The 24,264-nt window shown below is 43.4% G+C and overlaps 1 protein-coding gene across 2 annotated transcripts in view; it reads left to right on the forward strand.

Annotated features, from left to right (window-relative positions):
- GALNT16 (polypeptide N-acetylgalactosaminyltransferase 16) overlaps nucleotides 1–24,264 on the forward strand; it is a 73,113-nt gene that overhangs the window by 14,615 nt on the left and 34,234 nt on the right. For both annotated transcript variants that reach the window (XM_051791425.1, XM_051791426.1), the window contains exons 2-3: nucleotides 20,877–21,052; nucleotides 23,877–23,975. In XM_051791425.1, the coding sequence (XP_051647385.1) occupies nucleotides 20,877–21,052; nucleotides 23,877–23,975 (275 nt within the window). The remainder of the gene's footprint in view (nucleotides 1–20,876; nucleotides 21,053–23,876; nucleotides 23,976–24,264) is intronic.

The following is a 24,264-nucleotide window of genomic DNA, read 5'->3' on the forward strand; positions in this document are numbered from 1 at the left end:
ACTGTTCTTTAAGTAAGTGTTGACCTGAAAGAACTTATTGCAGTGCATTTCTCAAAAACCTGTTTAAAAAAAACTCTCTTAGCTTTAATTAAATTGATTTTGTAAATTTCTGAGAGTGTGATGGTGATCAACAATATTCTTCTTGGTTTGCTGGACTAGCTTATCTGAATTTGAGGAGCTTTCTTGGTGCTTCCTTGGGATGAGAAAGGTGTACAAAGAAGCATGGGGTGCAAGGACATTTTTTTCTTTAGTATGTTCTCCTAATACAGAGGGGGTGTGGAAGTACTAAAATATATATTTAAAACAATTAAATGTTTGCTGAAATGTAGGCTCTTAATATTGTCTCTTACCTCGTCACTTCAGCTATTTGAGTTTATTAAAAAAGAAGTTGGGTTTTTTTATTTATTTCCTCTTTACAAGTATTTTGGTGTTTGCATAGGTCACAGAAAGTGGAGATGTTAAAATAACTGCAGCCTCCCTGCAGATGCTGACTGCCTCCTGTAGAAATGGCCCATGAAGAAGCTCTTGGAGCTTCTGACTTGTTTTAGGAGATACAGAAACCATCCAATAGCTCTTCCTTTCCTCTGTCCTGTTAAATAGGTTGATAATATAATATGCAGGATGTACAACAGTGTGGTTTTAGTCTGTATTGAGCCAGTTTGAATGCTCAATGTCTGGAACCAGAAGGAAAGATTACCTTAAGAATGCTGGGATTACAGAGTAGGATTCAATGTGATGGGGCTGGAGCTGGCTGCTCCCTGCCATACAAAGAACTTGGCCCCAACCCCCTTTTTAAAGAAGTGTGATTTAGGAGGAGAGGGCTGCTGTTAGAGAGGCCTATCTGCTCCTTCAGAGCTAAATTAACATCCTGCCTTCCATTCAAGCAAGGGAAGCCCTATCAATGGATTTTTTCCTGTTGTATTAAGTGACCTGGCTGTATGTCATGGCTTACTTGTGTTACCCCAGAGGGCAGCGGGTAGAGGATGACTGTCCTTGAAAGTTTTCTTTGCTGCATTGGGAAGGGGCTGCTCCCATCTGATTCAGCTGCTAGGCAGCCAGGTTTTTCTCTGCTGGTCAATAAACAAACTGCTGTTTTATGCACCAGAAACTGGGGTACTGGCTGCTATAGTTATGACTTAATTACTAGTGTCAGATTAGTTAGGACTTGGATATTGCACCAAGCAAAGAATCTATCTACTAGAAATGTACAGGTTGAAAGCAAACCTGTATATCTACATTAAACAGATTTGTAGCAGCATCAAAAGATTTTTACAGGTAAAACAATCCACAGACAATAACATTGAAATACATCATTTGGTACTTTTAGTAATAAACATTTTTTACATTGACAGGTCATGGGCACTTGACTCTTCAGAAATGTGGTAGATGCTTAAGTATCTTCTTTTACAGATCAAGAGTCTGAGGAAGGCTCAGAAAGGTTAAAGTCTTGATTTATCCTGATTGCTCATTCTCCATTGACTTTCTCTTTGAATGTCTTTCCCACTGGGCATTTAACTGACATCACCTTCCTTAGAGCTTCAGTGCATGTTTAAATAGCCATGGATTTTTTGCAGGGAGAACAGGGGTAATAAGGAAAATTGAAGTGAATATACCCCTCTGATGCACAGCGATAGCATTCTTTGCCCCCAAAGGATGACACCTCTCCTCTTGGGTGTCTTTAGGATGCAGCATTGAGAGTGCTCAGGTCTCTGTTTGCAAGTGGGACATCTTGCAGTGCTGCGAGGTGAAGGCCCTTGTAATGAGTGGCTCAAATGCTGCAGTCAGTAACGAGTTGTCTGGGAATGGTTCATTGGCTCCTGCCTGGCAGTAGGAAATGTGTCCCTGTGATTTGTGCTACGCAGCTGAATTTTATCCTTGAACTGGGTTCCTGGTTTAGACAAAATCCCTCATTTGAAACACATGGCATTTGCACAGCGTTCTTAATTAGAAGAATTCATCATAAACATGGGCATTGTTCTCTTGTTATTATGTCAGGGAATAGAGATTAATTACATCAACAGAAACATGTCTGTTGTTTTTTACTATATGAAATGTGGCAATCCTTGATGTCTGCAGAAGGAGATGAGGTTCCATATGATATTGTTGTGCTGCCACTATTATGCTTTTAATTGCTTAATGAACTACTGATTTTTGAGTTGAAGTAGCTCCATAAGGATTGTTATCTGTTGATTAGGAGATGCTTAAAACTTGAATATTCAAAAATATCTAGATATGCAGGGATAAAGGGGAAAATAATGGTGTGTTTAAATTTTTAACAGCAGCCCTCTCCTAAAATATCTGTTTTCTCCCATACTGACACTAGCAAACAAAGGCATAGAGTGCAAGGAAATAATTTACTATGATAATTTCAAAATGAACAGCTTGGTTTGGGGCACCCTGCTTTCTCTCCTTTCTGCTCTCTCTCAGATGACTAAGGGATACCAGTTTGAAAACATTGAAAGAGAAAGTCCATTGTTTGCAAAGCTCAATAATTTGAGATTAAAAATTGCTTATTGGGTTCTTCTGTGTGAAGCTTAACTTCTAGTGCTGAGGATTAATTGTTCACCTTCGGGTTTTTAAGGGTCTGTGTCTTTCGTAGAGAATAAAGCAAGAATATCTTGCTGGCTATAAATCACATAAGAGTTATTTGAAATGCTTGCCGGGGGGGTACAGCAGAGTCCTCTTAAGCTAGCAGGAACTATTGGACTACTGAAGAATTGATTTTACTAGTTTTTTCAGCCAATAATCCCCATCTATCTCCTTGGGGAAATTTTCTTTTAGCTGGTTTGTCTCCTTTCTTCCTCTCCGAATGGATATCATGGTATAAACAGATTGCTAAGGAGAAATGTTTTCTTCCCTGACTAAAAAGGGAGTGAATGTATGGAAGCTGTCTCAGAGATGAGTTTTGAGCCCTCTTTTAACTTGGCTAAGATTTTGCTCTCGACCCTGGAGCCCTGGGAAACAATGCCAGTGAGTCAGACAGAGGCAGACAGGACTTACAGGAAGAACAGAGTGTGTTTTGAGGAGACCAGCGTGTAACAGTTGGGCACACTTCTGCTGCACTGGGCCACTTCCCACTCTGTTTCTCACAGTATGTAGAAGTTGGGGTTTTCAGCTGCTTCTGTCCTTTAAGCACAAAAGCTAGGTGATCAGTGGTATTACTGGAGATGAATACTTGTCCATGTGTTTAATGAAAATCGGCTCATCTATGAGTGCTTTGCACTGCTGGAAGCAGTTAATTAAATAAACACTGTGGGTTTTAGATTTGAAACGTCTTTTGGGAGAAAGACTTGGGTAAATGTGGAAGTAGGTGTTTGATGAAGCTGTTTTCTGCTTTGCAGTTTTCCCTTTCAACTGAGATGGAAAGGGAGGGTTAATCACTTCTCAAGGGCTCCTCAAGACATCACTTCAGTCTTGTGAACATAATTGTTTGTGTCCTCCGAAAGATCTTGCTGGGGCCATGCAACTGGCAGCTCTGGTAGCTTGCTAAAAGAAGCAAGAATATTTGATTTGAGAGCCTGCAGGCAATTATTACTGCTCCTCTTGCTCTGATAAGGCACTAATACTGTATTTTGCTCTGCGAGTTACAATAAACGACTATGCCGTTTTTCCAGATTTTGCCAACTGCCAGTGGGGACAGTGCTTGGGAGGGCAAGAAATACAGAAGAAAGTAGTCTTACCAAATTATCACTCCATCTGTCTGCAAAGGATGCCTTCATTTTCTTGTCCCTGGGTACTGCCTCCCCTTTGGGCTGTGAGAGAGGCAGAGGCTGAGCCAGTACAGCCCCATACCTGCAGGAGATGGGGGCCCTGCTAGGTCATGATTGGTCTAGAGACAGAGTCTAGTAACTGGACTGAGAAGACACTGTGGGATGTGAGTTGTGTTTGGAAGGACTTTAGGGGGAAACAGGAGAAGCAAAAAGCCATCTTAGCTGGATGCTGGCTGTGGTCCCTGAGGAAATCTAATTTTGCTCTACAAAATCTAATTTTTTTGCCACTGGTGTTTGTACTCAAGGTTAAAGCACTTGAGCGGAGGTGAAGACATCATTCTGGGAATGTTTTGCTTCAGATGGGTTGATTGCAAAGAGAATTCCTTTTGTTAGCCTCGTATTAACCAGGGGCTATGAGAGGGATAATGACTGTTACTTGCCTGGTAATGTGAAAGTGTGCAATGAAGGGTAACATAATGCCATTATTAACTAAAAGAAGTTGAGGGAGTTCCTTTCCCTCTTTGTTAAAAACTTACTTCTTCACACAGGTTAACACAGTGCTCTGGGAAGAAATCGAAGGGGTGGATGTGTATAGGAAGAGAGAGGGTGGGGATGGGTGTTCTCTATATACTTTTTCCATTTGCTACTTCCCTCCAAAATTTATCAGTCATTTGGAAATTGGTTCTGGCAATATTGGTCTTTATGTTATAATAGGAGGAGTCTGTTAAAGGTGTATCTGATGGGTGATGGAGTACTTGTATGAGTTTTCATCTGTTAAGATGTTACCAGGTGGTCGTTTTTGGGAGTAGTTGCTGCATCCCCAGCTCTAGGTGAGCACTGAGTGGAGGACAAGGTGGAAAGGTGCTATTTGGACTAGCAACCTGTAGTTCAGCTCCAAGGGCTGCTGGAGCAGCCTTGCTGGAAATGTCCTTGCAGTTTGAGCCACTGCCCTATATGGCTACATAGGCCAGAGAGTGAATATTAACACAGAAATAGAGAAGTCTCACAACCTCTGACTCAGTGCATCTAAGTGGCATGGAATGGGGAGAGCTTGTAGGGGGCCTGACAGGATGGATAAAGAAAGCTAATTTGGCTGGGAAGCATATTGCGCTGTGGCAAGATAAGACCAACTCTGTTTCCTTGTGCTTTTGCCCCTGGCTCTAGACTGCAGAGAACAGCAGCTATTTAAACATCCCCATAGATCTTCCTCCCTTTTATATGAGGCAAAAAAGGGACAATATTTTTTTAGGAAACCTGAGGTGTGAGTACATGCACAGTTTCTGAATTGAGTTGTCTGGGAGATATGCATGTGTTATTTGTGTGGGTGTATACTGACAGCCTTGTTCTGCAGAGACTTTTTCAGTACGGAGGATTTTCATCATCTTTGTATTTATTTTCCTAGTTTGTTTAAAGTAGTAATTCATATCTAGTTTTTCTCCTACGGCTCTGAATGGTACAAAGGAAATAGTGATAAGCCATTTGGATGCCTGAGCAAAAGCACTGGATGTCAGAATGCCTCCCTGTACTTGCCAGTGGAATTGACATACCTACTAAGAGACCAAACCTGATCAATTTGGCTGATGCACTTCTGTCCCCACCAAGCAAAGATTCGTCTTGAACACCTTTAATTTAAAATCCTCAGAGCCATCCTGCAGAAATGAATGGTGGAGCAGAGGGCTGCAGGACCCAGCTACCTTCCTTCCTCCCGAGCTTCTCTTGTCTGGGGAATCCCTCAGCAGGACTTGGGACATCCAAGAGCTGGGGACAAGCCAGGTTACTCTCCTCTGTGAGGGTGGGCTTGGTCATGATGGGTTCACTCATGTGTACATCCTTTGGTGAAGTAACCAGGGCAGCAGTGATTTGGAGCAGGTAGACCCTGTTTAGCTGGAGATGGTCTCTGAGCCTTGCAACAGAGGCTCCACCAGCAAAAGCTAGTGAAGCACTTTCAAGTCCTTTGATTAAAACCACAATAAATGAGCATTTACTTGTGATGGCTAAGTGAAGTTGTAGTACCTCAGCCCATGAGATTTTGTTAGATATTTTAGTGTTCCCAAGTTAATGAGCCTCCTTGAAATAGGTATGTCTTTTCTCTTGACACCTATCATCATCTTAGACCTGGCAGAGTAGGATTTGAACTGTTGAGACTGCTTAATGCAGAGATATAAATTACTGTTGCCTTCGCTGTGGTGTGTGGTCTGTGTCAGTTGTCTCTCTCAAAACCAGCCATTTCTGAAGCAGTCCTTCTCATGCTACAATTTTGCTTTCAGTGAGGAAAAAATTACTTACACTTCTGTGATGAGAAAAATTATTTCTTCCCTAATCTGTGATTAAAGACCAGTGGACTTTTGAAAAATACCTTTCTACTTTCCTCTAAGAAAACTATTCATTCTCTTGTTCCTCATGACTGACAGATATCTATCAACTCCAGGCCTTTAGTGTTGCAGTACAAAGTTCTGCTGCCTGCATTTAAGCAATTCATTTGCAGGAACAGTACCAGGCAGTAATCCTCTGTGAACAGTCACACAGAAATGGGTAGTGTGCAGTTGTAGCACATCAGCAAGATAGGTGTGCAAAAATTGCTCCATTTCATTATGGATCTAACTTCCAAAAATTTGATGGTGTGAGACTTTTCTGTTGTTTAACTTAACTGATTTCTGATGAAGTGTGCTGCAAAGCTTTTCTGCTCCACCTAGTTGAGGCATTGGTTGAGAAAGAATCAGCTTTCCAAGATTACCTAAATGGACCAGGTGTTTGACTGTTAACAAAGATAAAGGAAATCTTCTTTCTGCTTCTGGAAGGATTTTCCTTTGGATACCCTTGACTCTGAACATGACAATGGTTAGTTATTTTTGAGGAGTAAATGTCTGGCAATCCACTTTTTTCGTCTTTTTCACATTCATTGGAGTAGCCTGTGAATGACATGCTGAAAACCAAGCTGTTGATCAATGTTTGTTGATTGGGAAAACACTCTTATTATAGGTGTTTTAAGGCTACTGTAGATCATTATCAGACCCTGGAGCAGACTCTGGGATTGATGGAAAAGTTTACTTTACGTTATTTGTGCTGGTCATGTAAGCTGCTTTTGGCTGAGCTGTTTAAGGGAGAAGCTGAAAGTGGATGCTCATAGCAATCTGTTGGGTGTTCTGAGAAAAGTTATCACAAGGGCTCCTCGGGAGGTAAGCAGTGCAGAGGTGTGGTGCTCATCAGCGTGGGTAGGAAGCAACACCATGGTGGGTGCAAGCATCAGAAATGGCTTTGGTGAGTGAAGTGGCAGAGCCCTTCAATCACAGTGGGACCAAGGCAGGAGCTGAGCATCTTCTCTTAGCACCCTGCTCCCAGGTAGGAGGCCCTGCCACATCTACAAGCACACTATGAGGTTTCCTTCTTGCATAACAGGGAACTGGCTCTGTTTGCACTGGATAAGAACCCAGCTTTAAAAAAAAAACAAAAGCAACAAAACAAGCTAAAAAGTACTGTGATGCTGCTATGGTAACAAACATCTAGAAATGCAGACAGATCTCTATTAACTGCAGGCTTGGGCTTTATAGCCTGTGCCCTGGTGGTTGCATATGCAATCAGAGACAGAAATGTTGCTGTAAAGGGAAACAGCAGCATGTTTACGATACCTCGGGATCTTTTCAAATATGAGACCTACTGCTCCCTCTGCTTGAGGCAGGCTAGGAGCAGGCTGTTGGTGTGTGTCTGTCATTGCCTGTTCACTACCCACCCAAGTGATGAGAGGTGAGCAGCCAAATGCACTTTGCAGCACAGTTATGGCTAAGCAAAAATGGCTGATTATGGGATTGGCACTGGAATATCCTGCAGTTTGAGTTTGTGAACACCTTGGCCTCATATCAGGCTTTGAGAGAGCTTAAACTAGTTGGATAAAATGGGTATCATTTGCAGCTTCCAGCAACACCTGGGAGAAGGCAAAGGGAGCTCAGCTGGTATGGTGCTTAGTCGTGTGTGCAATGGTTCTGGGTTTTGCTTTGTTTTCATTCTTGTTTTCCAGTTCCACACTGTTTTGGGCAGTGTTAAAATCCCACTAGACAGAAGGTGCCAGCAGCAGAGCGCATTTTGTTTCTGGCAGAGATGGAGCAGGTTCTTCCAAAGCACCCCTAAAGCCATCTTCCTCTCCACAAGCATCTCCTGGGAAGTATGGCAGGACTGGGCAATAGGTAAGGAGAAAAAGGGAAGAAACTTCCACCAGGGCAATCACAGAGATGTAGGGGACCCTGCTATAATTGAGGAGACTGATGTTAGAAGAGGAAAAGACCTGTTCTGATGAGAGGCCTGATGCACCTGGAGGCCTGGGTGATGAGAGGACTGGAGCACCTCTCTTACAGGGAAAGGCTCAGGGAGCTGGGCCTATTCAGCCTTCAGAAGAGATGACTGAGAGGGGACCTTATCAATGTATATAAGTATCTGAAGGGAGGGTGACAAGGGGATGGATCCAGGCTCCTCTTGGTGGTGTGGAGCAATAGAACAAGAGGGAATGGACAGAAACTGACGCACAGGAAGTTCCACCTGAATATGAGGAAAAACTTCTTTGCTGTGCAGGTGACTGTGCACTGGAACAGATTGCCCAGAGAGGTTGTGGAGTCTCCCTCTCTGGAGATATTCAAGAACCGTCTGGATGCAATCCTATGTAATGTGCTTGAGCAGGAAGGTTGGACCAGATGACCCATTGTGGTCCTTCCAGCCTTACCCACTCTGTGATTCTGTGAAAATGCTGCCTCCTTAGAAAGGTCTTGTTTTTCTGCAACCCTTTCTGAGGATGATCCTGAAGGGGTCCTGGCATGTGAAAAGGAAGCCACCTCTTGGAAAACAAGGACTTCTTTGGCTTACTGCTGCTCTGGCTCCCCTTGGGACCAAGTCGCAGGCCTGACTACCATTTCAGGCTTCAAATTTATTAAAGCCACTGACTGTGAGGTATCACTGGGGACTTGATCTGGACACTTTTGTCATGTCACTTGTTTCTGTTCTACTTTGTATGTGATTGCAGGGAAGCAGAGGAAGAACTCCAGGGAGATTGGTCTCCTGCATCAGGACACACACTGGCATGTAATTATGTGCAGTTGTGCCAATTAATGCTTGTAGAGGGCGTGCATGGTAGAAGTAGCTTTGCTTGACACTTGTAATTCAGGATTGCCCTTTTTGCTGAGTGCCTAACTCTACAACCTTAAATATACCTTTTAATATTGCTTTGGGGAAGAAAGAGCAAGAGAGGGAGAACTGTATAAAAAGCTGTATATATTGACAGATTGTGAAGAGCCCTTCATCAGTACATGTTGCTTAAACATCTGTTAATTAGGGAAAAAGATTGAAAAATGCTGTCCTGACAGTTGGCTGGTTCTTGAGCAGTGAGTGTTACTCAGGACATGAGAGCCGCCATGCACACTCTGGCTCGCACCCTGCAGCTGCAGAGACCTCACTGGCAGCTGCCTTTGTGATAATAAAAAATATATTTTATTCATTAGAAGGTGCTCTGCTATTTGAGCAGAGCAATATTTAGAATATTGCTCTTTCTTGACATTGGGTGTGTTGCTGGTCCAAGCACCTTTAGCCTTGGCAGGGACAGACTGTCTGGAATAGGGCATGCCAGTGAATACACTGCCTGGGTGCTGTTCTGGATCCAGTGAATACACTGCCAGTGAATACACTGCCTGGGTCCATAGTTCTGCCATGTTTAGACTCATTATGCAGAATACCTTTTACATCTAACCAGCTACAGTAAAAAATACTTATTCCAGACTGTGTAATGGAGAATTACAAGCCAGTTTCTCTTTCTTATTCACCTTTCGTAGTCTAAGGAAAGGCCTCCCGCATCTGGTGCTGTCTGTCCCTGTGCTTGCAACCACAGCTCTGCTTTTAGTTTTTTGGGGGTTTTTAAATCTACTTTGAACAAACCTGTCAGCACATTTCTTTTGTTCATGTTTGTTCATCTCCACATTCCCTTGTGGAGTCAGAAATGCAGAAACTCAACAAGAGCAAGCCAGAAATGTGAAGAATGTCTCAACATCTTTTTCTATTTGGGAGAAAATGAGTTCTGTTACAGACACCATGTCTCCCAACAAGCTGTTTTGCTTTTAACCTTTATCTTGCCATTGCAACCTCCAGCTAGAAATTTATACATTATTTGTCCTCTGGGTAATGAGGGCCATTTATAACATATTAGTTAAAATGGTTTCTAAACACAAGCCATTTTCCAGGGCAAATAGAGAGTTGTAAGAAAGGGAAGTTCAGTGTGTTAAGCAGTTTGATTTTTCCAAACGACTGAAAGGTAGTAGAAAACTGAGTCTTGGATGAGTACTGTGTGTGTTTGTTTCTCATTGTTTATATTTTTGTTGTGGTGAAAATTCTGTCCTGCTGATGTCACTGGGAGTTTTGCCACTGAATTTCCCTAGTCATTTACAGACACTCAGACTTTCCTGTTATGTTCTTCTGAACACAAATAAAGCCTGTGTGCTTCGTGCAGCTCTGTGCTGAGAGAAGAAAGCAGAACTCACTGAAGAGAGCTCATCCTCATGAGCAACCCTGTGGGCTTCGTGGAACAGTGACAGGACTGGACATGTCTAGGTTTATTTTTCATTCATCTTTAGGAAGGCTCCTGAAGGTGTGGCCAAGATTGTTTGACCATCACAGCACTGGTGGCTTTTTGAGGCTGTGTTCTCTCTCTGGGGAAACAGATCTGTGTGGTGTTCCTTGGGCCATGGGAGGTAGCAAGGCTGTTATGTTGCCCCAAGATGTGAATAGAGGTCACTCAGTCCTACTGGTTATACTCAGCCATCGTACTTTGGAAGAGGAGAATTTTTAAAAAAGCATCCTGTGGATCTTGAGAAGGGAAAACTGTCTTCTTGACAGTATTGGTTACTCTCACACAACACTCCTATGGAAGCCAAAGGTTAGGATCACAGCCCCACCTACCAGAAACAGACACCCAAGTTTTTGCTATGACCCATACCTCTGAGCTTTGAAGAGTGAAAGCTTGCTCAGAGAGTGAAAACTGCTGAGCTGGCGACTGGATTGGAGCCATCTGGGTGTCGGAGGGAGGGAGTTATGTCAGGAGTGCAGGTTTTGTGTGATGAGAGGGAAATGGGACCGGGTTGCAGGACTCTGGGAGCATTCTGAAAGTGAATGAATACGTGGAGAAAAATGTCAGACATATCCTTTCATAAATGAACTCAAAAACAGCAGCTCCCAAAGTCAGCCTGATCAAATTTATGGCTAAGCCAGGCCAAGGAAACAGCTATAGCCCAAGGTTTCTGTAGCACTGTTATTGCTGACCACAAACATTCAAACATTACTTGATTTGAAAATTAAGTGTTGTGTTCTTTACCTTCTGGATTTTGAATTTCTATATATCCACCTTTTTCTCTTCTGCAACTATGAAGGCAAAAAAATGATCTTATTAATAGGAAAGCTGTGAGTTCTCCTAACAACATAACCCAGGAGTTGCATCTTTACAAGATGATCTTACAGTATGGACCTGTGAGCACTGTGTGTGCAGAGTCAGATGATGACTGCCCTTTGTATTGGACAGGGATTGATTGAGTAATGGATTTCAAAGATCCTTGCTATCACTGACTTTGTTTTGCTGCAGTTTGCACCTGCAGAATGAGACAAGTGGCTGTGTAAGGGACTGCGGCACTTTGTGCACAGGCACGTTTCCATGAGCAGTGTTTGTGCCATACCTCTCCTGAGTGTATTTTTGTGATGCCTGCTTCAGTGGTTCTGCTCTTCCTTATATGCCCAACTCTTTCCTGGTTGACAGTGATTAAATGGCAGAGTTGAGAGATTGTCGAGGAGTCCTCTATTAAAAATGTGATTGAAGTCTAGAATGACAGAGGCCTGCATAGCAGAACACAGGTGTTTTTTGTATTTGACAGGCATATAGGAGCCCATTGCATTATTCTTCATTGGTATGCATCCTTGATTAAATTTGCTGTTGGGGAGGTGAATTTAATGCCTTTGCAAATGGGGACCCAAGCAGGAGCAGAATGTGGCTCTGAGGGTTTTGTCAGTTCAAATTGATTGCTGAGTCCTGGAATTGGAGCAATACGGTAACTGAAAAATTAATCAATTATAATGGAATATCATTTGGCTCCTAAACAAAATGGCAACAGCCTGATATTTTCAAATCTTCATGGACAAATAGACAGTGAGTTTTTCCACTGTTAGAAAACAATGTTGCATGCTGCAGGACTGAGTGCATGGCAGAGGAGATGTCTGAGTGAAGAAGGTCTTATACAAAAGGACTCATTTTTGTAATAAATTATGGATCTATATGCACCATTGCTATTGTCACTACAGAAGAAATATCAGTGCAGTCCTTGGGAATAGATCTCATGGCTTCAAACCTCCAAAATACAAGTCTACTTTGTGAGCTGAAGGTTGTTCTTGAACTTCTCTAAGAAATCAGGTCATAATTCAGTGGCAACATGGGGAGTTATATTAAGTCACTCTGTTTAATGTCAGCTTGGTTGCACATTTACAGACAAGTTGCATTTTCATATTGGGCTTGTCTGACTCCCAGCCAATGGGTCCTGCCAAAAGCCTTTCTCTGTCATCTTTAAAAGCTAATGTGAGGAAGAGCTGTGTGGAGCATCGTGGCAAATTACCTGACTCATCAAAGTCACATCCTGCTCAAGTGTTATTTCCTGGGAAGACAAGGTCTGTGCAGGCTCTGGGGCTGTGGGCTAGCCTCCAGAAGTAGCATAGTACTGGGCCCAGCTGGCACAAAGGCAGGAATGTGGCTCCAGAGGCCAGACTGCCACCTGGCTCTGTCTGAAGGATGTGCAGTGTTTCCCACCTGCTTGCTGCAGCTATCTGTGAAAGGCTGTAACAGAATCTATCTGGTAATTAACATGGAGAGAGAGGTGAAAGTTGATGTGGAATTGAATGATATTTAAAATCATGATTTTTTGAGGAAGACCTGCTAACAAAAACACATTCGAGAAAAGTCTTTCCTTGCTGGAAGATGGGGAGAAATTCTTGTGTCCTGCTGGGTTTGTCCCTGGTAGGGTTATGAAGTGTCCTGAAATGTCCCCTTGTCTTACTGGCTCAGCTGTGCATGGGCACAGTGTTTCTTTGGAGTGTGACTGTTGGCTACTTGCAAAACCACGCTATTTTATTCTTAATCTTCTAATCTCCATTTAAAGCACTAACCCTTGAGGATGAATGATTAAAAAGGTACTTCAGCTTCCTTTCTCTAGCCTTACTAAAAAGCCCTTGCAGCGTGGTCTCAAAGGCAAAAAAAATGAACCCTAATCTTAATGTATTTAAATACTTAAATGCTTTGAGTGAGTGGTGCCCACTTCTCAGTGCTAGCTGACCTCTGCTCATCTCTTAGGTAACTAGTTCACTGCTTCCTATGTTAGCAACTTATGAGGCCTAAAGTTGCTTTCTCCTTTTCTGTGAAAATATGTGTGTCAGCATCTGTCACTCTAGACAGTTGTGATTCACTGGGAGGAAAGGACTGAATGTAGGTCACTTGAGTTCAAAGGGAATAGATTAGTACATCAGTGCAGAAGGCACATACACATGTGTCTGTGCAGACAGCGTAGGTGGGGGAGTGGGCATAGAGAGACACAGTTCATGTGACTGATGTTTTATGAAAACCTAGACCACCTTCATTTGAACTGTCTTATTGGTTTTGTGGGTGCTACCAGGTGAACGTGGGGACATCATCTAACTTGATACAGAACGCTGTATGTCAGTCTGTTGTGATACAGGTGCTATAAATCAGGGTTCAGGTAGAAGCTAAGAGGCCACTGAGCATCTAACACTTAGAAGACAAATAACAAAACATTGTTCCTTTTTCTTCCTTGTTTTCCCAATTCAAAATCACTGGGAAACCAGGGGCATTCTTTGCATATTTAAATGCTTATGAAGACTGGGATATTTTTCCAAAAGAAAAAACGCAGCTTCTCATAGTGCCTTTTTTACTCTGAATACAAACCGTGTATGTATGACCTTTAGCAGAGCAGTATTCCTGACCTGTCTAGCTCACATTGGCCTTTTTAGCCACCAGCGTGCTTGTAGCAAATGTGGGTAGAGCCCTTCCCAAATCTTTGTTCACGAAGCCTAGCCGTGATGATTCCTATATACAGTAAGTAACCTAGATGGCTTTTGCTAAGGAGGTTTCCTGTGTGATACTAAACAGATGTCTGAATGCAGACAACTTCACGTCCATGTGACCATCTTCTCTGTGGAAAACCTTCATGCCCAGCGGCACAGTGTCCCCAGCTACGCACTAGGACCTCTTTCTGACAATGCTGCTGTTTTGGTGTGGGTGCCAGCATGAATGGTCAAGTCCCTTAGATGTTCAAATAGTGTACTGTCCTGTCTGTCTTCTCTCTGGCACCAGATGTTGTCTTGGATATTTACGGATATAGAGAGGTGTGCTTGGAAAACAAGTACTGTTTCAGGGAACAGCAACCCCAGAGACCTCACACTCCCCTCTCATTCTGGAACTCTGCAATTTTGAAGACCATCCACTCGCTGTTTTTCGTGGGGTGTTCCACATTGGTTTTCTCCTGAAGTGAAATACAAAAACATGAAGATTTATATGAGCAAAAATGGCATATCACAACGAAGTTTGCCAAATGGGAAACAAATGGCTTTACTCCAGGATATGAGATGAAGACTGAATGAACATAGAAGCCAGATGTATGTGAGTCTTGGCATGTGGGTATTTATACAAAATCAATGTATGTGAATGTCATAAATATATTAAACTCAAAAATTGTAATATAATTTTTCAAATTTTCATAATGGATATCTGTGTGCATTAGACTTCAAACTGAGGGGAGAAATGGGCCTTGGCAACAGCCTTACCTCATCTGGGATCTGGATCTCTATGGTTCTGAGCAGCCTGATTTCCTCTGGTTCCAAACAACCTCATTTCCTCTGAGCTATTTGGAAGAGAGTGCCCTCAGGCATCTGTCTTTGAAGCTCTTCTGGCTTCCACTGCTTTGCTTTATTCAATGGCTCCTGAAAACAAAAGACCAGAAGGATACCTTAGGGCATCATGTCCCCTCCCTCCAGTTATGGTCAATGTCTTCTTGCCTCTGGACAACTGGGCCACAAGACTTTATAGGATCTAGCCCTTGCTAACTATTCATAGTATGGTTCCTAAACCACATTTACAATGCTTTACACAGTTAAACAAAGTATGAATAAAATAGGCCCTATGCTGTCAGGCACAGGCTTTTCTCTCGAAGTACTATGAGAAATTTTTTGGAGAAGTGTACAGACTATTTCATGAGACATAACAAAAGCCATGTGAGCACTGAGGTTCCTAACCCCAACTGGAAATGCAACACACCCTCTAAAACAAGTGCTTTTGGCAACAGGTATTCAGCTCACCTTATCTTGCAGGTTCAGCCCATAGAGAGTAGCTTGCTGCCTGGGAATTTCTGGGGAGTTGCTGTAGCTCTCAGTCCTGCTCTGCCTGTGATCTGAGCCATTCATAGCCCATCCACGTGCCACCATATGGGTTACAGAGCTGAGCAGCACTTGTCTCTGTAGCATCCCCAAGCACTGCTGTGCTTCCCAGCATCTCATTGCTGATTGTGGTGCTGTGCTGTCGTGTCCACTCTGGGACTTGTCTTCAAGTCACTGGGACAGCATATGGAACATGGGGAGTAAACTAGATTTTTCCAGAGAAAAATTTCACACCGCGCAGGCCCCAGCAGCTCCACTGTGGTTTGCAGAGGTGACTTGGCTCTGACCTTTACTCTGAAAGAAGAGTATTTGCTCAGCCAGCAAGGCTGTATCTCAATCCAGTGGGTTGAAACTGGCATTAAACCAGTTCAGAGGGGAGGAATCTGCTGAGACCTGCGGAGCTGGTGGGAGGGAGATGCTGGCAGGGTTGGGGATCATGTCAGCGGCAGAATGTGAGGCTGCAGCAGTGAGATAAGTTGAAGGGGGGCCTGGAAAGGAAAGATTTGGTGAAGTTGTTACTCTTTGGCTTGCTTTGTGTCCATATTGATCAATTGATCAGTTAGGTCTTCCAGGGAAAGACACTTACTGGGGATGGCTTGGAATTGATGCTTTGCATTTCTGGGGGTTTGGCAGAGCTGACACAGTCATGAAAATGAGCTTAGAACGAAGGAGAAGCATGGCAACCCCTGCTCCATTTGTTGTACTAGCACTAAATACTTGTAAGAAGTGCAAGAACTGCAAAGGATACATCGTGTCACATAAAACTGCTATTGGACTAAGTTTACAGTAATTGTAAAATTATTAATTGCATTTACCTCTGAGAGTTTTGCATACCTTACTCTAATTAAGTAACAATTCTTCGTGACCTGTGGGGTATGGTTATTGTCCTAATTAGAACAGCTGGGACCAGTTCATCACTGTATGGGTGTAACCCAAAACTGTGTATTCTATAGCCTTCCATGCCATTTCCCAGAAACTGTTATCAATAGAGCATTTACACCCTCTGCCCAGAGCAGCCTGACTCCTCAGGCTATAAACTGGGTGTTAGGAGGCCTTCGAGATAGGAGGGTGCCTCCTGTCCTCACACCCTTTGTGGAACTCCCTGCCCTGAAGGAGGTACTGGGCATTCCTGCCTGAACTGGAGGATATATAATCTTGGAGTCTTGGGACTTTTGGAACCACTTGTGGGATCCAGAGGAAGACTGCAGATCACTACTCTCAACCAGTCTGCAACCACCACTCTTGACCAGACTGCAACAGCTCTCTCACCAGCAGGTTTTCCCCTCTCCTTTTACTTTGGACTCAGGGGCCCAACAAACACCACTCTGTTCATGCCCCAGGGTGCTGAGTTATACATTTGGGTTTTGTGGGTTAAAACCAATTGTTTGTCTGTATAATCGTATTTACTGCATTATTTTATTAAATTGTTATTCTGACTTAAAATCTCTCTTTGAGTTGGATTCATTTCCCCTGCCGGTTTACCTTTAAACCAGCACAGTTATTCTTTTTGAATTTGACCAAACCTGCTGTTAAAAAAATGCATCTTGGGGCCCTGAATTCCGCAGCTCTGGTTTTAGTGGCTGTTAGCACAATGTGGCAGTTGGTGTGCCTGTGTCTGATGGCAGACAGTGACAATGCACAGAGGTGAATGGCACAGTCTGTATTATAGTCTTACTGTTTCACAAGGAATCAGGCCTCGAGGAATATCTCTGTGTTTGTTAGTCAAGAAATGAGTTTCTCAAGTTTTCATAGATGTGCATGGCATTCATTCCTTACCCTTAATCCCTCGCTAACAAAGTTAATTTCACTATTTAACTAGTGTCTGGTCTATTGAACCGTGTCAAAACACAAATGAGAACACACTTTCAACAGCAGAAGTGCATCTGAGTCCATTCTGTCACTGAAAGGGAAAAACATCTATGAAAATGAAAAAGGACAGAATAAGATTAGAAGGTTTAGAGTATTTCCTGAAATTTTGATATGCAAATTTTGTTGGATGCCTCAGCAATGTTTGGGACAAAACTTAATTTGTGCAAACTATTTTCTAATCCCTAGTCTAGACACTCACATTTCCAGTGCCTATTCATCTTTATTTCTGCTTTCGTGTAGCACTTCTTTTTTTTTTGATCTATCACCGAGCATCAGTCATAAGGAACTGGGGTCTTCCACTGCCCTAACTCCACCTTGTAGTCCCAGCCTCAAGCGTAGGGCTAGAGAGTGTGTAATTACATTACCTGATGAACTGTAGGGATCTGTGGTGCCCCTACTGAATTGCATTTACTGTTTTCAGACATTTTTTTCCCACGTATTGAGATAATTTTGAATTCTCATCCTGTTACCTAATGTGTCTAACATTTTTTCTGGATTTCCTATGGATTTGACATACATACTCTGAATATCCAAGGTACTTATGAAAATACTGAATGGTGCTGGATCCAGAACAAACCCTTAAGACCTGCTCTCACCACAGCTCCTCTGCTCTGGCAGTGAACAGCTAATAATTCTGCTCAGACAGTGGTTTTCCAAACCATTTCACCCATTCTTCAGTAGTTTCACCCTGACTATTATTTTTCTAGCTCGCTAATGACAACATCTTAACAGCCCATATCAAAAACCTTATCAAGGTCATAAAGTATCTTATCTCTTGCTTTTCCACACCCTTGACCCTGATTACTCCATCACAGGAGTGATGTTGATCTGATGTGATCGCTCTTGACAAATCTCAGTTGGCTCTATTTATTACTTTGTTATCTTCATGGTGCTCATAGATGAATGTTTGATTACTTGTTGATTATCTATTGATTAGCTGCCTTTCTGGAAGCTGAAGCCAGACCCTCCTAGCTATCATCCCCTGCAACTTCTCTTCTGCCTGTTTGAAGAGAGCACAAAGAGATACTGTCTGAGATAAACTACAAGTGGGACTTAATTCTTAACTGACAATCAATTCCAAGTACTCTTCTACCACTGTTTGATGTATAAGCTATGTGAGAACCATAGTATCTAGAGGAATAATCCCTGATAGTTCAAGTTTAAACATATCATGGCCTTGAGGTCACTAGTCATGTCCCTGCTCACTTCCCAGGACTCTCACCACCTTGCCCATGGCCCAGGACCCCAGGGTCTCTCAGCCCCTGCCCCAGTGACACTGCAGCAGGGCTGGTCTCCACCTCCCAACAGCCTTGCCTGCCTGGGGCCCCATCCCATCCCGTCCCCAGAGAGGTGCCCCATACCTGGGGCTGGGGCTGCCCTGGTGTCCCTCGCTGGTGCTCAGCTTCTGGCTGGGGTGTGGGATGGTCCCTGGCTGCCGGCCCCTGCTCCACACCATGAGGAGTCCCCAGCCTTCACACCGCCCTGAGAAAAATGTCTCCTGAAAATTTACTGCCAGTTCCAGCATTTTCTAGTATGTTCCTGGCAATATAAACCAAAACGAGGTGTTACTTTTCAGGGGCCTCAGGGGGACATAAGTAGCAGAGGGCAAGTGAGTGACTGCAAAATATTTAAAGGCATGTGATAAGCCGGGCTTTTGCTGCAAATCAGCGTTGTTTTCTAGGGTGAAAAGAAAAAGAGAAATGGAAGCTAAGTTTGACAAAACTCCTAGTATGATTTAGAGAAAGAAAACATTTCAGTTTTTAGAGGTATGAAAGTAATTATTTTCCTCGTCATCCTGAAAATATGATTTCAAGGGAGATTCTAGGTAGCAGGCTGTGAAACCAGCCATAAAAGTAACTGAGATGTTACTGTAACCCAGTGACATGCCTGGTTGGTGAGGTTGTGGCGGTGATGGCTGCAAGAGGTGGGAGAGGATGGCAGCCTTGAGAAGGGGTGGCAGAGCAGGGCCTCTGCCTGGAGGAGTGGAACAGAAGCAGACTTATCCACTGGAGTATACCTATGTGTGTCCTACACCATAAGCATAGGCTTGGTTGTGCAGTGGTTGAAGGAGTTTCTTTGTGTTGAAAATAGGAGCACATTTTTTCCCTGTGAAAAGACATTTCCCTCGTTCTTGTATGGTAAGAAGGGGAAATATGAGCGTCAGGCTGACTTTGGCTGTATTAGGCATAATTTTATGGGCCATCTTCATTTTTTTTCTGACTTCATTCATCTTCTCTACAAATGGAATAGTCCTAACCTCTAATTTCTCTTCATCCTCCAGTAGCTTCCTTCCAGAGACAGGCTTGACAAAACTTGTGCTCTGGCCACGGCTGCTGAGTTGTAACTGATTCGAATAATTGTTCACAATGGTTTCAGTTTTCTCTGTTCCATTTGCAGTGCACTCAATTTGCTGTATTTCCCATCTCGGCAGACCGAGTGCAGGGTTTCATTTGAGCATTCATTTCATGGGGATGCTCAGATCTGTAACCTGAGTGGTCATGGTTCATTTGAAATCCATCAATGTACATGAGTAGTTCAGTTTTTTTTTTTTCTAATGTTTGTTATCTTATACTTCTCCATGCTGAATTTCATTTACCATCTTCTTATCCAACACTCTGGTTCTCCTAGGGCTGCCTGCACTGCAAGGTAGCCTTTCTCAGAGAAAGCTGGAGATATGTAGGTTCTTCTAAGCACTCTCTTGCTTAAGGAATTTGCTGTGGTGGTGGGTCTCTTGAATTCTTTCCCAGCCCACTAAGATGGCTCAAGCAAAATGTTGTGTGATACTGGGGACCACTCTGTGGTCTCTTGCCCTGTATAACTACTAAAAGGAGCTCTTTAACAGAGGGAGAAATGTGATCAAGGCTGGTATTAGAGGGTATCCAAACTATTTTACATAGAATGATCTCAAGATCTGAGGATTATCCAGTGCTTTGAATGAGATGTGTATGTGCCAGTATTTGCCTCTTGCAGCAGTTTTAGGGAGTTCCAGCACTCCCTTGCACAAGGCTGGGAGTATTTTATGGCTTCTTCATGACTTGGTCTACCAAATGGCTACCACAGACAATTTGTTAAACTACTTCTATTGTATGAACAATCTCGATTGCTTTATAATCCAATATTTTAGAGTTTGTATGTTGTTTCCAACCAAAATCTCCTGAATTCAGCATGGGCCAGAACTGTGCCTGTCCTCTCCCCTGGTGACCCTAGTGAATGGTTTTTAGGGGCTGGTTTTGCACTGACTCTATGGCCTCAGAAAGCTAGAGGAAAATTAGGAGAGGAGAGGGATGGCTCAGGCATTTTAACTCTTGTGGGGTACTGAGGACAGTCACATGCAGCTTTCAACTGTATCACGGACTTCTGTGAGATTGGGAAAATCTGGGCAAGGCACAGCAGGGAACTTGTTAATTCAGCTGCCTCTGTGTTTGTATGAAATAGTGATTGTCAAAAGGCTGAAACTGTTTTTCCTCAAAATATTGTGTTTCAGCCACCTTGGCTGGAGACTGCTCTCAAACATGCATCGCCTGGAAGGATTTCCAAATGTCTGCAGCCTCACACATTCTCCGTAACAAGTGCTAAAGGGAATTGACTCTGCCTGTGCTATCAGGAACATCAGCTTTCATCCCAAACTCATTCAGCAAGGATAGGGAGGCCTGCAATTTTCCTCAGAGAAGGCAATTATAAAACCCAGTCTATGAGGGTTTCCTGCTCTCATTTCCAAGCTCTTACCTGTCATGTCTTTCTCCATACCTGAGCCACTTACAGATGTGTGGCAATGTCTGAACTTATTATCTGTGTCTAACCATGTGTAGGCGGCTCTCCCTGATGCTCTGATGCTTGTGTCTGCTCTAGATGACGCGGACTCCCCAAGGAGAGAAGAACAGCCGGAGGAGTTTTGATGAAAAGGCTTATTTGTCCTCAAAGCAGCTGAAGGCTGGAGAAGACCCTTACCGCCAGCATGCTTTTAATCAGCTGGAGAGCGACAGACTCAGCAGCGATCGACTCATTCGGGACACCAGGCACTACAGGTACCCTGCAGCCCTTGCTCTAAGCCATGGCTGCTGCTTGGGGCAGGGAGACCACTGTCCTCTTGTGTTGTTCTGCAGTGTTGACCAAGGATGTTTGGGGTTTTTCTTTGCCAACATTGGTCCATTACTTCACTGAATTGGATGGTTAATCTGGAAGGGTCTCAAATGCTCTGAGACCCTTGACTAATTCAGCCCCAGCCTGTGACCTTTCTAGCATCTCTTTTTCCAGGTCCAAGCATCAACTTTTTTTAGCACAGCTCCTCCATTGCAGCTCATATTGCTCATCTGACAGTTGTTTTTTGCGCAACTCCCATCACAATCATGGCTTCCCTCTCCTACCTGCAAAGTATACCTTTGTTGCAATGTTGCTTTGCTCTAGTGGTCATCACCTGCTGTGCCCTGGCTGTCTGAAGCTGGTTTGGTGCCTTCTTTCCAGCCTGAGCATTACTGTTTGGATGAAGGCTGCTGGGGTGGGGATAAAACTAACTTGCAACTACAGTTTGATGGCTTGCGAAGTCCTGTTGTTCTGTCCTTATTTTAATGGGGGCGAATTTATTCAGCTGAATAAACTCATCCTTAAATTGCTAATAGTGCTCAAGTAATGTAGTTTCTGGAGTACAAAAAGGTAATGCTGTATCTTGAAAAGTGTAGGTTTGATAGGGATAGGATAGTGTCAAACAGTCTACTTAAGTCCTAGACCCTGTCTGTGGTTGCAAAGCAACATTTCACAGCTGCTGGGAACAGCAAACCAGGCATCTAACTTGATTGAAACTGTGAAAGGGATATCAGGAGACATGGAGCTTTGTAAGCCTGCCAGCACTGACAGCCATCAGAGTCCTTATGAAGGGAAGCAGTCGGGACCTTGGTTGTAGGATCCAAGTCTTGTGCTCCTGTTCCCCACCAGAGTACTTGGGATTGGTTTCCTAGTGACTTGGAGGCAGCAGTGCCATGTCCTGTGGTACTGACAAGTCTCTCTGCCATGCAGAATTGCTGTTTTCTGTTAATCTGCTGTCATGTTCTGGCCGAAAACCAGCTCACTTCAAAGGTGAGTTATTGTTTATTTTGATCTGCATTAGCATGCAGAGCATGCTTTTTGTGCAAAGCCTCATCTGTGCACTTCAGTCTGAAGAGCAACATATATGTAATCCCCAGCAAATGTATGGCCATTTCAGACCCAGATTTGCAAGGATCCCCTTGAGCAATGGGGAGTCCAAAGTAGTATATAATCAGAACAAATAAACCTATTTCCATGTTCTTCCCCTTTAAAGGAGTGGCAGTTGGAGAATGAGGGAACTGTGTTTGAGTATCTTGCCTTATAATGATATTGGAATAGTTGTTGTGATGGCAACTCAGGATGAAGACTTATTTCAGCTGATACAAGTTAGGTTGTGGACCTGGCTCTGTGTTTAAGGAATCGGGGGAGTCAGTAGGTCACTAACTTGCTAATTTTTCTTCAGGCACCCAAGTAAAGCACGGACATACTTGACTCCATATCCTACAAGTTCCTTCTGCCTTAGTATGTAGCTGTTTCTTTGATCCAAAGCAAAGACAGGGTCAACTTTCAAGTGCAAACCTTGTCCTTGTCCTTTGTGGTGCTGTAGTAATGCTGAAATCTTTGGATGACTTCCTCAAATAACACATACATGAGCCTCTTCTGCTTTTCCACTTCCTGATTCCTCAATGCATTTTGTATGCATTACATCATAGAGTTATTTTGAAACAATAATAAATATGGTATGTCTCATGTCTGGTCTCACATTTTCCACTTGAGTCTTTATCAAAGATTTCTTCATATGTTTATAAACTGTTGTATGAAGCTGCTGTCCCCTTAATAAAACATTGCAATGAAAAAGTCATAAACCAGTAGGATCAAATGTGATGATAAAAACAGTAACAGTTTAGCAATAACCATAAAAGAATAGTAAGTAAATGTGGAAATACAACTAGTGGCTCTAAGAAGTGATTTGTATTCCCTCCCAGGATGGATTCAGTCTATGCGTGGCCTTGAATTGTTAAAAACAGGTGTGGACTCTTCATCAGACAGGGAATTAGTGCTGGCTGACTGCAGTTTTACCCTGGCTGGAAGTTAAGAAGGCAGACACTTTGGAGGAGCAGATCAGCCCAAATCTGCCATACTTAGCATCTGCCAGAACTGGATTCAGGATTCACATTTGTGAGTTGTTCCCCTCACAGAAACTTTGTTCTCCACAGGGTATGAACAGCCCTGGTGCATATTAATCCTTAGTTCTGAGTGTGAGAATGTATGTATGTACCTAACATTACAAAGTCAGATGGGAAGACATAAGGAATTGCTCTTCACTGCCTGCTGAGCTGTTAGTGTTGAACCTCAGCAACTCCCCAATGCAGATCACAGCACTAGCTTGTGTTTTCCTTTCTGTAAAGTTCAATATCCAAAGAATTTGAAGTGCTTTATGTGGTGATGCCTGGGTGTACCAGCTCCATGCATCCTCAGCATATGCATGTCCTATGCATGAATAAATAAGATTTTATGTGAATCACAGGTAAATGCAGGGACTAGAGTCCATGCTGTTGAATCTTTTCTCACTGTAAAACCCACATGCCCTCCTTAGTGTGCACCTTTGCAGGCTTAGGTATCACAGCCTCAAAACTGCCTTTCAACAGGCACAGTTCTTTTTAAGCTCTGCCAACCTTGGTACAAGATCTGCTGAGGCCTCCCTTGCTGCAGCTCAATTGTGCTGTTTCTGATTTTAGCATATTACTCTCTTAGGAGTTCTAGGTACATTGCTGCAGTGGCTGCTGCTGAGTGATGTTTGTCTTACACTTCTGCTCCCCTGTGTTGCAGGTGCACTTCTGTACGCTATGACGCTGACTTGCCAGCTACCAGTCTCATCATCACCTTCCACAATGAGGCGCGATCTACCCTGCTCCGCACGGTGAAGAGGTGAGTTCAGCAAGGGGTGCTGGGCCTGGATGGTGGAGTCAGGAAGGGTACTGGTGGAGAAATAGGAATTTTCCAGCAGTTAGACAAGCAGGGTGACTGCAGTTCCCCAAGTGCTAGTGTTCTAGCCTTCAGCTGGCCCACTAGGACAACAAGCCAGGATCTTGGATTGGCAGTGTGGGCATATTTTCAAATACAGAGCATATCTGCAGTTACCCACTGTATGGCTCCTTGGGGGAGCAGCATGAGCAGCAGGAACAGGCTGCTGGGCTTGCATTTGCAAGTGAGAAGA

This window comes from Manacus candei, unplaced genomic scaffold (genome assembly GCF_025592945.1).
Source record: "Manacus candei isolate 608988 ecotype Guabito, Panama unplaced genomic scaffold, ASM2559294v1 h1tg000033l, whole genome shotgun sequence".
NCBI classification, from domain to species: domain Eukaryota; kingdom Metazoa; phylum Chordata; class Aves; order Passeriformes; family Pipridae; genus Manacus; species Manacus candei.